Here is a 15281-nt window from a genome sequence, read left to right as displayed (position 1 = left end):
AAGAGTTGTCTCAAATTTTTGCTTTTTTACCTTTGGCAAGCAGCACCTCGTGGCCCTCATTTCAGTGATTATAGGGTTTGTGTAACATGCCGGGTTTGGGACGTGGGATAGCGATGCTCTGCAGGGCTGTCCTTGGGAGAGCGCCAGCCAGCTTTAGTTTTCTGCATGTGCTTGCCGCCACTGCTGCCCCAGTGTGAGCTCCCAGGGTCTGGAAGGACGGCACCACCACCCTGCCAAGAGGGAGGGGCCAGGCCCACCTGACAGCCATCACGGGCTGAGTCCATGGGCAGGGCCCCCTTTCCAAATTAAGTATTAAATTTGCATTATTTTATCCTTCTCCAAAAATGTGCTCAGAGCCTAGACACGTCTTTCCTGCGCTCTGGAATATGAGCCGTAAGGCACAGGAGTGTGGCCTTCAGCAAGGCATTTGGACCGCGGGGCTTTGTGAAAGTTGGGATTTCAATAAATGCCATGTTGCGGGGCGGGGAGCCTTTCTTCTTTCATCCCTGGCCAGAGAACAGACGACTCCGCCTGGTTCATGCTCATCATCTTAATCACAGGCTGAAGAGGAATATTTTTGGTTAGTTCCCCCTTTTTTTATATATACACAGTGTCCATTTATAGCGATTTGCTGACGGACTCTACCAATTACTTGAAAAACTTGTATTTAGAGAAAGAAAAACTAAAAATGTGAATTCAAAGGCTAGCCACAGTTCTGCATTAGATTAGCCTGCTGTGGGGCAGGCCCAGAATGGAAACGGTGGTTGGCACATGCACAGTGATGTCAGAGCTAGAAATGATCATCTGTTTTCACTTTAATTGGAGGATGATTAGAGAAAGTACACACTCTTCTATCTGCCTTTGTTATTGTAAGCTCATTGGAGCCCTCATTCATGTTTATTATGGGCATTATATATAACAAGCCCAGGGACATTGCTGTCTTCCCAGTCATGGATGGCATCCTAGTCTCCAAATCCAGGCTCTCCTTCCCTGCTTTCTTGTGCTTTTCCTCTCTTTGACAGCAACCATTTCTCCATGGACTATTTTGCATGACTTCCAAAGCATCCTTCTAGTCTACCTCCTCCTCTGTCTTTGGGAGGCTCCTTCCCCTCTGCTCTGCCTTTCACTTGCGTTTCTCTCTAGGGTTCCATCCTCTGCCCCTCTCTCGTCTCAGTCTGAATGTTTCTACCACTTTAGCTACAACAGGAAAATGTGGAGATGAGGCACCCAGCTCGGGGGTGCAGGATGTGCCAGTGCACATGGTGCATCAGAGAGGAGCTCCTGTGGAAGCTGTCTTAGGGGCAGTCAGGTAGACAGGATCTCTCTGCCCCCACCCCCGCTCCTCACCTGGGCACAGGGTCGAAAGAAGGCAGGGTGGCTTGGCGGGTAGGAGGGTGCAACGGAAATGTGATGGAGCCAGAGAGAGTACATAAACTATGAGAAAGAGGAAGTTTCCATAGGGAGAAGAAATATTCAAGAAGAGAGACACCCCCCACTTTTTGGATCATTTTTGTCACACTCTCTTTAGCTGTCACGTTCATTCTGTCCTTTAGGGCCCAGATCAGTGAGCACTGCCTTCCTGGACCCTCTCAGGCACTTTGTGCATTTTATTCACTCAGTCAACAAATGTATTTTCCACTATTTCAGAATTTGTGGTGTTTTAACAAAATTATTTTTTAATATATTTTTATTGATTTCAGAGAGAGAGAGATAGAAACATCAGTGAGAGAATCATTTATCGACTGCCTCTTGCATGTCCCCAACTGGGAATCGAGCCCGCAGTTAACAAAATTATTTTTTAATATATTTTTATTGATTTCCGAGAGAGAGAGATAAACATCAATGAGAGAATCATTGATCGACTGCCTCTTGTATGTCCCCAACTGGGAACTGAGCCCACAACCCAGGCATGTGCCAGGAATGGAACTGTGACCTCCTGGTTCATGGGTTGATGCTCAACCACTGAGCCGCACCTGCCGGGCTTAACAAAATTATTTTATTATCAACAGCTGGACTTTGGTTTATTCATTTTGAAGATTTAATATATTGCACCTAGAATGATCAACAAAATAAATATTTTTTTATAGGCAAATGAATGAGTAACCCATTTCAGTTATAAATGGATTAATTTACTAGCACAGTCATGAGTTGAGGATTCACTGAGTCCTTGGTTTATACTGCTCAATTGACACTCCGGGCTAATGTCAGACATTAACCAACTGTTGAAGTTCCCTGTAACACAGGCACGTTCTCTGAATACTTATTATGCACAATTCAGTAATGATTAACATTTGAACTCCACCGAGGCTGAGAAAGCCACATCAAAGCCCTTCTTTTCACTAGGACTTTTAAAATATCAAATATGGACTGAATGAGTAGGTGTCAGAGAAACTGACTTTGTAAACTGAAAATTGTAAACTTAAGATTCATTTGAAATATGTCATGTGGACTGCATGTATAAAAATTATGAGCATTTTGATTTGTCCCTAGTAGGTAATAAATACCATCTGTAATATTCCTCCTCACCTTTTTCTGATTAGCTTTCTGTCTGGCGTTATATTTTCCTCGATACTCCTGTTTTGTGTTGTAAGGATTTCGCCAAGAGGATTCTAAATGAGTGGTGTGGATGCAACAGAAAACGTGCCGCAATCAGGTTTATGTCCAGAAATAAGGCAGGATGAATTTAGGGGGGATTTCTAGTGGTGGTCAGGCCTCCTTATTTTCCCCTTCTCCAGAGTTCATGCCGGTAGAGCTGTACAGGGACCGAGGGGTGGGACTGGCTCCAATGGGCAAAGGGCATGTGGCCACTGTCACCCAGAACCACAAACCAGCTCCACCGTCCCCCAAGGCTGACATGCTGCCCATGCCCACAGGCCCCCTCATTCTTTGCACCTCTGCCCACGTGGGTGCCTCCAGCAGAGTGTGCTGGCCACTGTCTGTCACCTGAGATCCTTGGAGCCTGAGGAGTCCTCTGCAGACTGAAAACACGGAAGCAAGTGGACATTGGACTTTCCTGCTTTTAGCTGTGTTATAGGGGCAGCTGCATAGAGTTTGTTTGCAGGGAGGAGCTACTCAAGACAATCGCAAGCATAATAGATACTGCTGCTAAAGATGGTGATTTCAACTCACTGGAGGTGACAGAAGACCAAACAGCCCACATTGGGCCAGGCGAGAGCCCAGGGCTGAGCTGTGCTGGGCTCAAGGAGACCGAGTTTGTGTGATGGTGACTGGGGTGTCAGGCAATCCCAATGTAGAACCATAATTGGCAATCCCTGTTCTGTTTCACTCTATTTTCACAATACTTGGCTAAACCTCTGATTTAGCATATAGAATTTATGTGGCATTGCTTTATTATTTCACATCATTTTTTATTCATTTGTTTTTAAACAGCTTTTAATAAAGGTCTGATTGACATACAAAGAGCTGTACATATTTAAATATAGAATTTATGTGGCATTGCTTTATTATTTCACATTATTTTTTATTCATTTGTTTTTAAACAACTTTATTAAGGTCTGATTGACATACAAAGAGCTGTACATATTTAGTGTATACGACAATGACTTTTGAGATAAATATACATTTGTGAAACCATCACAACAATCTATAATATAAACATATCTGTCTCCTCCCAAAAGTTTCCTCCTGCCCTCTTTATTTATTTGTGTGTGTGTGTGTGTGTGTGTGTGTGTGTGTGATAAGAACACTTAACCAATTTTTAAGTGCATGATAGAGTAGTGATGATACAGTACTGATGACACAGTATTGATGATACAGAATTGTTAACTATGGGCACTAGGCTGTACAGTAAATCCCTGGGACTTACATAACCAAACTTTGTACCCTATGACTAATACCTCCACATTTCCTCATCCCCTCTTACCCATGATTTTCTAATACCTTGGTCCCTTGGCAGCTGGTTCAGATCTAACGGTCATTACAGAGTTGGGCTATTGATCACACCTTGATTTTGATGGCTATCAATCAAAGGCCATAGGTTCAACCAAAACTGAAATGATTTCTCTCAACCAGTCCTGTGCAACTGCTGCGGGAATTCGAGAGACCGGGAACCAGGACTTTTATACTCACAGTGCACAGCACACTCACCACCCATAGGATCTCATTTCATTCTCACAGTCATCCTGGGAGGTAGACATTATTTTTATCCCCATTTTACATACAAGGAAACAGGAAGTCAGAGTGGTTGAGTAACTTAATAAGATACTAGAAGGAGAGATTATTCTGAAAGCTACTAAAATGCACTGTGGTTTTTCTGAGTTCCTTCCCAGAACTAGAGCCACAGTGTAGAGAGTGCTGCTGCTAATTCCTCACAGTTCTGTAAATCCCAGCTCTCCAGCCCCAAGGGCCGTACGTATGGCTATTGGGGTCTTTTTTCGCTTCTGAAAATTATGCAAAGAGGGTCAGTGAAGCATCAGCTCAGAGTGTAGGGCTTCTGGCCAGTGTTTCTTTGGGAATTATTTTTAGAGAAAACATATTTTTAGATTCAGAATGGTTTTCAAAAACAAGCATCAAGACAACAGTGTACACATTTGCATCTGGGTAGGTAAGTCCTTGCCACACAGCAGGATGCGAGGCAGCCTGGTCTGAGCCCACAGCTCTGGGAACATGTAAAACCATGAGCAGACTGGAGATTTGATTCACATGTGCCCAAGTGCATCTGGCCAGATGTAGCCCCAGTGTGCTATGATCTGGGGAACGTGCAGGCTGTGGGCACTGAGGCTCAGACTAGCGGCACAATAAGGATCCTATTGACTTGAACTTCCCTTGAATTTGGGGTCCTTTGAACTTTTTTTGGATTTAGCCATGAAGAAATTGTCCACCAATCAAATGTTTAGTGCAAATAGACTCTGAGGCATATTGACTCACGTAATAAGCTAGCAAACAATCTACTTTCAAGAACTTTTAACTTAAGAACAGAAGTTGAAGGTAGTTGTGCTAATTAAACCTAAGTCTTACCTATTCATTAAAAAACATACGTGAGCCCTGGCCGGTGTGGGTCAGTTGGTTGGAGCGTCGTTCCATGCACCAAAAGGTGGTGGGTTTCATTCCTAGTCAGGAGGCAGCTGATCGATATTTCTCTCTCATATCAATGTTTCTTTCTCTCTTTCTCTATCTCCCTTCCTCTCTCTAAAAAAAAATCAATTAAAAAAGAAACACTTTAAAGAACATACATGAAGGATTCCATATTAGGAAAAACATTGACAGCCAGATATCTAGAAAAGCTAGGGGGTTTTCTTCACTTAGCCCAAGTGAGTAAGTTTTGTTCTAATAGGCATGTGACATTAAAGTGTGAAGATGGCTTCATATCAGCAGGAGGAATAAAATGGGTCATTAGAGCTAGAACAAAAATTTAAACTTATCTTTGTACATTATTAAAGTGATCAAAAAGAAAGAGAGCTTAGAGGAAATAAATGGCAGGCCCCTCAACAGGGCAGAAAAGGGACTAAACCCTAAAAGCAGCAAATTAAAACTTCCTGTTCGAAGTCTGGAACACTAATGGGGGAGCAAATGCAGATCCTCTCCAAGCCCAGGCCAAAGAAGTGATTTGTTTTGTGTGTTTTTTGTTTTCTGATATAGTAATTGCTTCTGCCTACTTTTCTCCTTTTTTTAAGTTCTTAAGTAAAAGAGGATATAAAAGGAAAAAAACCTTTCTAGCATTTAATGACAGTTTTTGGCAGACATTATTACCTATTTCATAGAACTATTGCAAGGAATAAATGAGTTAACTTAGAACACTTAACACAGTGCTTTATGTTTGATAACATAAAGCTGTTATCATTAATGTTGACAGTAGTCTTACAGTGTGCCAGATACTGTGCTAAGTCCTGTATGTGCCTAATACCACTAGCTATTGTTATACTAATTTTATAGATAGTAAACTGAGGCATGGGAAGTTAAGAAACTTGCCCAAGATTGCACAACTGGTAATAATAACATTTATTGTGCACTTACTATATACTGGGCATAGTGCTATTATTTATCATCACATTTAGGCCACACAACAATCCTGTGAAATAGATGATATTATCCTCATTTGCAGATGAGGAAATCCAGGCCTAGGAAGGTCAGCTAATGCCTAAGGTCCCACAGCCAGTGAGTGACAGAGCTGAGATTCAAACCCAAGCAATTGGGCTCCAAAAGTGTGTGCTCTGAACTGCTGTGCACCCTGCCTTCTGGGAGAGTGGGGGCGGGCCTTCACTTCAGTCCCACAGCGAGGTCCTCATTACCATCCCTTCCTACACAGTCAGAGAATTAACTCTTTCTAAGCCCCATTCTCCAGCCACGCTCACGCTCAGTGAGCGGAGACCCAGCCATCTGTTCACCCTGCACTGATGCTGGGGACTCCTCCCCACCCTGCCCCGATTCCTCTAGGCATGAAAAGTTTGTTTTCTGTGAAGCTACCTCTTATTTGCAAGTCAGCTAACACGTTTATTTTATTTAAGTTTTGTGTAGTTAAAAGTCTCAAGGATTATACACCAAAATCTAAATAACAGCTAATAAATCTACAGGTAATTTTAATTTTCCTGTTCATACTTTTTTTTGTGTTTTTCAACGTATCTGCAATAAATGTGTAAAGTACATAGTCATAAAAATTAATGTATTTTATAAAACACAATCATAGATGATATGAGACAGTAGTTTCCAAAGAGTCAGGAGGATGCATTGTACAAACAAGAGACAGAAGCATTGAATACCAGGAGGTCAGGTGTGTCCTTGGGCATTTCTCAGTCCCTTTTCCATTTGGTGAATCCTTCACCTATCACTAATTACTGTCTTTCAAATTATATTTTAGCCACAGGCCCTTTCTTCAAACAAAAATGTAGAGATGTACAGTATATTGAGCAAATACTACAGGTGCTTCCTAAAGGGTTAAACTGTGGGTGCTGATTGAAGTGGAGATGGGAACCTGGACCCCCACCCACTAACTCACCATCCCACCTAGAGACCACTCCCAGGCGTGTCTGGAACCCCTGGCTCTGGTGAGCACAGTTCTCCACGAAGCCATTGATTGGTCCTCCTCACTCGGGATACTTGAACTGCTTCACATTTCCAGAGGCTGTGCAGACAAGGACCTCTATAAAGCTCATTAAATGTTATGTAAAATACTGATTTCCTTCGTTTGCCCTCAGGTTTTCTGCTGATCTTTTTCACATCAAAACCAATACACATGACTAATCCATCTTATAACTGAGTAGTTATTCTAGCCAGAAAGCCTTATCATCGTAGAGGTGGCCTTTAGCTCAAAAGGAAAAGAGAAAGATTTGTTTGCTTATGCTTCTCTCTGAACTCCCTACTTTTCTTCCCAAAGGTTAACAAATCCAGTTTGCTTATTATTTTTTATTTATTTATTTATTTATTTATTCACCAAGCTGATGGGTGGAATATTTGGTACTTGTGATTCATGGTCTGAAACTCTCTGCTCTCTTGACTTGTATGATGTCCTGTTCAACTGCTTTTCTTCCTCATATTATTTTCTTCTCTGCTTCATTTGCTAACAGTTCGGTGGGGTTTTTGGCATTCAGTGCTCTGTCTCTGGGCAAGTGATTTCTTCTTGCTTCTCTCTCCAGACAACTAATGCGTGCCCAGGGTCCAGTGATCACTGCGTTGTGGGTGGTGGTTGAGTGAGAGTATGCTTCAGTCTCTCATGCAGGGCCAGTGTGTTAGCTCCAGTGTGTAGTGATAGTTCTACCTTGAGCTAATATTAATTCTTTAAAGTTGGTATACCTGACTCCAGAATCATATTATTGCCATTATTTCTTGTCCCAACATCTCCATTCTGCCAGCAGCAACTCTATTCTCCCAGTCACCAAACTTGAAATTTTATTATTTATAACTTAGTTCCTAAATATATTAGATTTTACATTCAAAACTTCTCTTAGGTGTCTCTTTGCTTAGTGCTTCATGTCATAGAATTTTAGAACACAAAGCTTTCATACCACATAGTTTTTAATCAATAAATATGTTTTTTTAAAAATGTATTTTTATTGATTTCAGAGAGGAATGGAGAGAGAGAGAGAGAAACATCAATGATGAGAGAAAATCATTGATTGGCTGCCTCCTGCATACCCGCTACTGGGGATCGAGCCTGCAACCTGGGTATGTTCCCTGACTAGGAATCAAACTTTAACCTCCTAGTTCATAGGTTGACACTCAACCACTGAGCCACACCAGCTGGGCAATAAGTATTTCTTAAATCTGGATCTAATCCAACTGCCTCAGAGAAATTCTAAAAGTTTGTTAACATTCTAAGTAATCTCTGCCTCCTATCCCTCATCTTGATAGTCTTATCTCATACACTGTGGATTTAATCCTGAAAACACCAGTTGAAGTTAGGAAAGCAGTTAACTTGGGGAGAGGAGGTTTTTGCAGGCCTAGTAATGTTCTCTTTCTTGAGTGGGCTGGTGTTTACAAGGGAGAGTCCACTCTTTGTCAAGCGAGATTTGTGCACATTTTTCTATGAGTGTTATTTTAAAATGTTTTAAAGCAGTCTTAGGATTGACACAGAAAAAGAAAGATATGATTGCTGGTCAAATGATTTTTTTTTTTAAGCTATAGATTCTCTCTCAAATTTTTAGAGAGGTAGAAAATTTAAATTCTGAAAGTATCAGAGAGGATGTGAAGAAATAGGGACATTACTGGTAGGCGGGCCAATCAGTACATGTTGTGAAGTTGGAAATGTGTGCACCTTGCAACTAGACCAGCGGTTCTCAACCGGTGGGTTACGAGCCCTTTGGCGGTCGAACGACCCTTTCACAGGGGTCACCTAAGACCATCCTGCATATCAGATATTTATATTACAATTCATAACAGTAGCAATATTACAGTTATGAAGTAGCAACGAAAATAATTTTATGGTTGGGTCACAACATGAGGAACTGTATTTAAAGGGCCAGAAGGTTGAGAACCACTTGAACTAGACAGTTCTGCCAGGCACACACCCAGAGCCCGTATGCATAAGGAGCTGTGGGCAACATGTTCCCTGCAGGATAGCTTATAATAGGAAAAAGCAAAAGTGAAGGAACCTAAGAGCCCCTCACAGGTTAAATAAAATGTGTTTTTTATATAGTGAAATGTTAAACAGTTAAATACATATGCGTTTATAATAGGGCTCTAAAAATACTATTGTGGGTGAACAACAGATGCAGAATATGTATAGCTTTACACACACATGCATTTTTAAAGTATCAAACAGTACTATATTATTCCTTGACACATATTTATGTTAACGTATTTTTAAACAGCTGAAGGAAACACTGTACACTTCCAGGGTGAAGCAGGAGCCTCTGGGGAGTGGGTGAGGGTCTGGGATTGAGGATGGGGACAAAGGAAACTGTCACTTCATCTTCATTGTCCTGTTTCTTTAATTAAAAAATAAAAAGCAAATGTGACTGAATGCTAACATCTGTTCATTCTGGGTGACAGCTCACAGGGTACTAGCTATACTATTTCTAGTAATTTTTCCTTTGTTTAATTTCTAAAAATGAAAAATTCATTGAGATAACAGCATCTTTCATCATTTAGTCTTATTTATTGTTTGGGTATTTTATGTTCCTATTTGTTTTAAGAAAAAAAAAGTATGTAAATATAAGTATAGCTGAGATAGCCGAATTTCCTTTTTGTTGTTGCTGTTTATGTTCCACAAAGCAAACTTGTGTTATTTAACATTCTTTGGTATCAAAACGTGGCCGCCATGCAGACTTGTGAGGAGTAAATCATGAGGGCTGCAGTTCACCACAGTCTGTCTATTAACAACCACTTCCTGTGATCCACCTCCTCAAGCTATTGGAGCCAAAACAGCCACAAGCAAACAGAATGAAGAAGTCAGAAAGATTTCCTTTGGTGCTAATGGCTTGTTGGTATGCAGTTGTTAGGACTGAAGGTCTAAAACCACCCATGTTGATTGGCTCAGTCTCCAAGATGTCTTCAGGGTCATTTCCACAAGACTGGCAAAAGAATGGGACCCTGCCTTTCCCAACACTTCTGCCTGCAGCCCTGAGCAGCACAGAAGTCTGCTCTGGCAGGGAGCAGGGCGCCCTCAAAGTCCATGCACCAGATGGACAGATGGACCAACCACGGGCACAGGCTTATCACAGGCTAATACGGCCATTAGTCACTGGGCGGGTGGTCTGGCCGTCTTTGGACGTGCACCCAAGGTGATTGCTGTGACCATGTTTGAAAAGTTAACAGATAAATGTGGACTTAGACTAAATATTATACAGTTAGGCCCTAAGTTGAGGCTTTTAAACATAGACAGGTAAGAGGAGGTGGGGGCCTTCATACCTTGCCCTCCAGGATCATCAACTGGAGGTGAACTTGGGTCTCTCTGGACCTTACTCCTCACCCCCATAAGCAGGTGAAAGAGGGAGTTCTCCTACAGAAGGAACTAAGCTTGCTCAAGTCAGAGCCTTTGTCTGTGGGTATCTGGAAGCACCCTGGTCTGCTCTGAGCTGTGCATCCCGGGGGAGCCTGGTGGGTGTCCAGCGAGACCAGTGCTGGGTGGCTTAGCTTCCTAAGTCAGGGGCCAGTTATTAGCAAGGCTTCCCTGTCACAGATCTGAACCTGTGTTCTCACCAGTCAAGTTTATCAGAAACAAAAGCAATATTTTCAGCTTCGTCTGTTTGGCCTCTACCTCAATTGGTTCCAAACTCAAAAGGGGAAGAGGGACAGGTATTCATTGCTCTCCTCAAAAACCTATTGATCAATTAATATAAGACCTCAAGATGATAAATTAATGTCCTCCACAATACCAGCCAATAATTTGTGTATCAAATTTATTCCTACACCCATAATTATCCTGTCTGAATGGTTAGTTGAGCACTGCTCAATTACTTTTAGATTTCATACCTGTGGTTAAAAAATTAATATATGTACTATTTATCATTGCATGCTTGACCTCGCATAGCTTGAAATAGACTCCATTAAAATGTGCATTTTATGGTGTATTATATTCTCTCCCTAGGTATAAGTTTACACAGAAAATGTATTTATTTAATTCAGTCATTTAACAGCATAAGCAAAACACACAAACAACCCAGCATGCTGTAACAGAACACTGTTCTGCACATGGCCAGCTGTGCGTTGGCAGAACGCAGTGATTTTAAGGATGAATTAGTATTCTAATCTCTTTGGGATTTCTTTTATATTCGTGGTGGTTTATGACTGACGTTTAATGTAACTTTGGCTCTGTTTATACTTAATAGAAGATTCATTTCTGTGGCAGGATACACATTTACACTCCAGTGTTGAATAAAAGCTACTGTTCTGCAAGAAGGAAATAAAATGTTGATTTATAATGACACATTCCGATAGCAGTGATCTAATTCTCCCCAACTATTTCTTCCCAGGTCCTGGGAACAGCACGGCTCCAGCAAAGGGTGACTCTTCTCTTCCAGAATATTCAGCCTTCAACACATCTGTCCATGCTGCAATTCGACACAGAAGCTGGAAACTCCTCACGGGCTATCCAGGTAGAATGCTCAGCACTCTCCGTAATGGAACAACTCATAACTCTGGGGCTGTTGAATGAGGGGGCGGGGAGTGGTGGGATCTACTACTAATCCTGACCCCTCACCCCCAAAAAGCTAAGAATTAACTGTAGGAGGAATAAAGGGAAGAAATGCCACTCTAGTGCTTCAGGGAAAATAAGGATTTCAGATACACGTGGTTCTCAAGCACAACAAAGAGAACCTCTGAGAGCTACATCCTCAACCCACTGTGTAGCTGGGGGAGGAGGCTGCTTCCCCTGAGCACCTTCTCTAACAGCGACAGCTGTGAAGGACTTGTTGAGTATGTGGCATGATGGTTAAGGTCATGATGCGATTAAGCAGTGTGTATAATGAGGACATTCTTGGCGACTATGGCAAGACAATGCTTCATTGTTTGGGACTGCACCATGTGTTGCAAGACATTTTAGCATCCCTGGCCCATGACCACTAAATACCAAGTCATGTGACAAATACCCCCCCCCACACACACACACACATACACACACGCATGCATTCATCTTTCTGGACGCCCCTGGGTGTGAAGCAGTGAGACATGTCTCATTAAAGCACCAGACGTCCGAGTCTTCGGTCCAGACACAGCATCAAGGGCCCTGTCTTTTTCATGTGTCCATGCCCACAACCCAGCTCAGCTTTGTCCCCCGGGTACCCTCCATGAAATTAGAACTGACCTACCATGTCTCTCTTCAATAAACCGTTATATTTCTTTGCCAGGCTGTGGTCACTGGTTCCCTCCACCATCACAATACAATGTTTCTGAGATACCCTCATCGGACCCACCAGGCAAGACCCTCTGGCTCTTTGATATTGATCGGGACCCAGAAGAAAGACATGACCTGTCCAGGGAGTATCCCCATGTGGTCAAGCAGCTCCTTTCCCGGCTACAGTTCTACCACAAACACTCAGTGCCCGTGTTCTACCCGGATCAGGACCCCCGCTGTGACCCCAAGAGCACTGGGGCTTGGGGCCCTTGGATGTAGGATCTGGGGCAGCCTTGGGTGGGTCGCTAGAAAGCCTTTCTGTTGCAAGTTGGACTTCAGACTCTACTCGTGTGTCTCATTTGTTCTCCCAATGGCTTCACCTAGTCCTTCTTTTGCCCCTAAACCACATTAACGTGATTGTCTCATTTCAACCCCTTGTGCATTTAAGAAGACGATAAAATCTGGAACCCTCCCGCTGTTGGCTGGGGTGTGTGTGTCTAGAGGAGAGGGTGATTGGGTTCATCCCCTTTTTCCGGAGCCGTGGGTCCGCTGGGAACTTGATTTGAAATAGGAAGTTAGTGAGTCCTGGAGGCCGGAGCAGCTGGCTCCTTTTGCCTCACAAGTCAGATGTTAGGTTTCCTTCTGCCAATAGCCAGCTTTTATTGGCGTGACTCACATTTCTTGTAACAAATGAAGGGAGCAGACAATTGTTAATGGCTCTGTTGGCCAGGGGGTCTCCCTGTCTGGGAGAGATCATGTTCAGACGTTCCATGTGAATACGCGCCTTGGTCACCCTCGCTCACACACCTCATCACTCAGCCCGTCCTGGAGCATAAGGCCCATTTCACTGGTAAGGTCAGTATGGCAACATGCCTACTCCTTGGTTCTGCTTTTTACAATAAAGAACTGTGTTTTTAGCCCCAACTTCCCCCCAGCCATTGCTCATTTTGTCTAGACTTCCTGCTACCCGCAGATCCCCCCTGGTTTTTTCCTCCCCTTCCCTGTGACTCAGGCGTCCTGTGCCTGAGAAGGCTGCCTTGCTTCTCCACTCTGAGCACCACTGGTTTGGGGAACACTGAGCTCTGCCTTCCTTTTGCCCCAACACCCAAGTGAGAGCCCTGCCAGAGAAGGCGGCCCGCCCGGCTCTGTGAGTTCATGGTAGACACGAAGAGGCCTGGGTGGGCAAGGCTTGGGTCTGGGTCATCTGTCTGGTGAGCACTTTTCTAGTTACATGGAGTTTATTATCATGACTATGGCTTCGTCTCATAATGTAGGATGAGTGCACTGACAGCTATTCCCCGGCAGTGAGGAAAAGCCCCAGGAAAGGGCACTATTTTTCAAGATGATGGAAGTGGGCAATTTAAAAAAGGAAATGGCCAGCATCTGGGATTCTGGGCCTTGAGAAAGCCAGGAGGGCACATTCATATTTCTCTTATTCTCCCAGTCTCGCTGCTTTTATTGAGGTTCTGGGGTGAGGGGCAGGATGCACAGTGTGACCTGCCAGCCCTTTCTCAGTCCCACTAATATCCTACTGACATGCATCGGTCCAGATTAGCTCCAAAGAGTATCAGACTCAGAGAAATGTGTGCAAAAATTATACCTTTTTTTGCATTAGCTCCACTGTTTCATTTGCTGCTTATCACCAGTGCCTGGTACATAGAAGGCACTCAATACACTTTTAAAAAAATAAATGAGTGAATGAATGAATGAGCAAATGAGAAAGTCTCACACCATGAAAGGTGATAGTCCAATGAGTTGAATACAGGGATAATATAAATATCTTCCAACCATTGATTTTCTGTTCTCAAGCTGCCTCGTTGGGTAGGAGCACAGTCTGCACATCTGGGCAGTCATTTAACACGCCATAGTAAAGTTGTAATGTCCGCTGGGGTAGGGGTGGAATGTGCCTGCCAAAGGTACTGTTCGTTTCCCAGTAATCCTCAGTTCTATTTATTCTTCGTAGGACACTAGAAACAAAACCACCAACTAATATGCTAGGTTCCTTCCATTCAGTAGCTGTGTTTTCTGGTCGCTACCAACTTGGATTGTATTAAAATAGGATGATTGGAAGGAAATGGTGCTAGAACTAATGACACCCATTACCAGCCTATTCCACACTCCTGGGTTGGCACACAGCCGGCCAAAATACTATTACCTCTCCCGAGCCTGTGGCAGATTTATGAACTAACTGAGCCCAGATATTCCTTCTGGATCCTTCTAATCCCAGCGCTATAGGTACCATTAATACTTTAAGGTTGGAGGCATCACTAGATGACCTCTCTTACTCTCCCGGCAGCTGTCCCCGATTCTGGCTTCTTGGTTGCTATGTACAGTGTGCACATTCGGCACTCAGGACTTAAAGGGAATTTTAAAGATTAATTTTCTGTAACACTTTTATCTGAGATTTTATTTTATCCATAATAGAATGCATTAGATTTTTTTTTCTGTACCAGACTGTGAACAGATTCATATGTTTTCATTAGAAGTATTAATGTCATTTCTTTTTAATTTGTTTATGTTTAAAGAAAGGTTTTGTTTAACTGTTTTTCCTTGTTACTTCACAATTGTCCCACATATGGGGGAACAAAAAGAATAAATTATCTTTTAGAACGTGTCAGCCGTGAGTGTGGAATTTCTATTTGTACGATAAAAAATTTCTGGAACTAAATAGAGGTGATGGTTGCACAACATCATCAATGTACTTAATGCCTCTGAATTGTACATTTTAAAATGGTTAAAATGATAAATTTTAAGTTATTTCATTTTTATCCCAATTTTTTTAATTTTTATTTATTTTATTATTCTTTTAATATATTTTTATTGATTTCAGAGAGGAAAGGAGAGGGAGAGAAAGACAGAAACATCAATGATGAGAGAGAATCATTGATTGGCTGCCTCCTGCATGCCCCCTACTGGGGATGAGCCTGCAACTTGGGCATGTGCCCTGAACCAGAATCGAACCCAGGATCCTTCAGTCCACAGGCTGAGGCTCTATCCACTAAGCCAAACCAGCAAGGGCTTATCCCAGTTTTTTAAATGTGTTGGCCCGTTTTTA

At 42.7% G+C, this 15281-nt stretch overlaps 1 protein-coding gene across 1 annotated transcript in view; it reads left to right on the top strand.

Annotated features, from left to right (window-relative positions):
* Positions 1–14843, top strand: part of ARSB (arylsulfatase B) — a 111663-nt gene extending 96820 nt beyond the window's left edge. The window contains exons 7-8 of the mRNA XM_014550634.1: positions 11367–11489; positions 12240–14843. Coding sequence (XP_014406120.1) covers positions 11367–11489; positions 12240–12505 — 389 coding nt within the window. The 3' untranslated portion in view covers positions 12506–14843. The remainder of the gene's footprint in view (positions 1–11366; positions 11490–12239) is intronic.
* The last annotated feature ends 438 nt before the right edge of the window (positions 14844–15281 follow it).

This window comes from Myotis brandtii, unplaced genomic scaffold (genome assembly GCF_000412655.1).
Source record: "Myotis brandtii unplaced genomic scaffold, ASM41265v1 scaffold115, whole genome shotgun sequence".
Classification (NCBI taxonomy): domain Eukaryota; kingdom Metazoa; phylum Chordata; class Mammalia; order Chiroptera; family Vespertilionidae; genus Myotis; species Myotis brandtii.
This window is presented reverse-complemented; position numbering and strand designations above follow the sequence as displayed.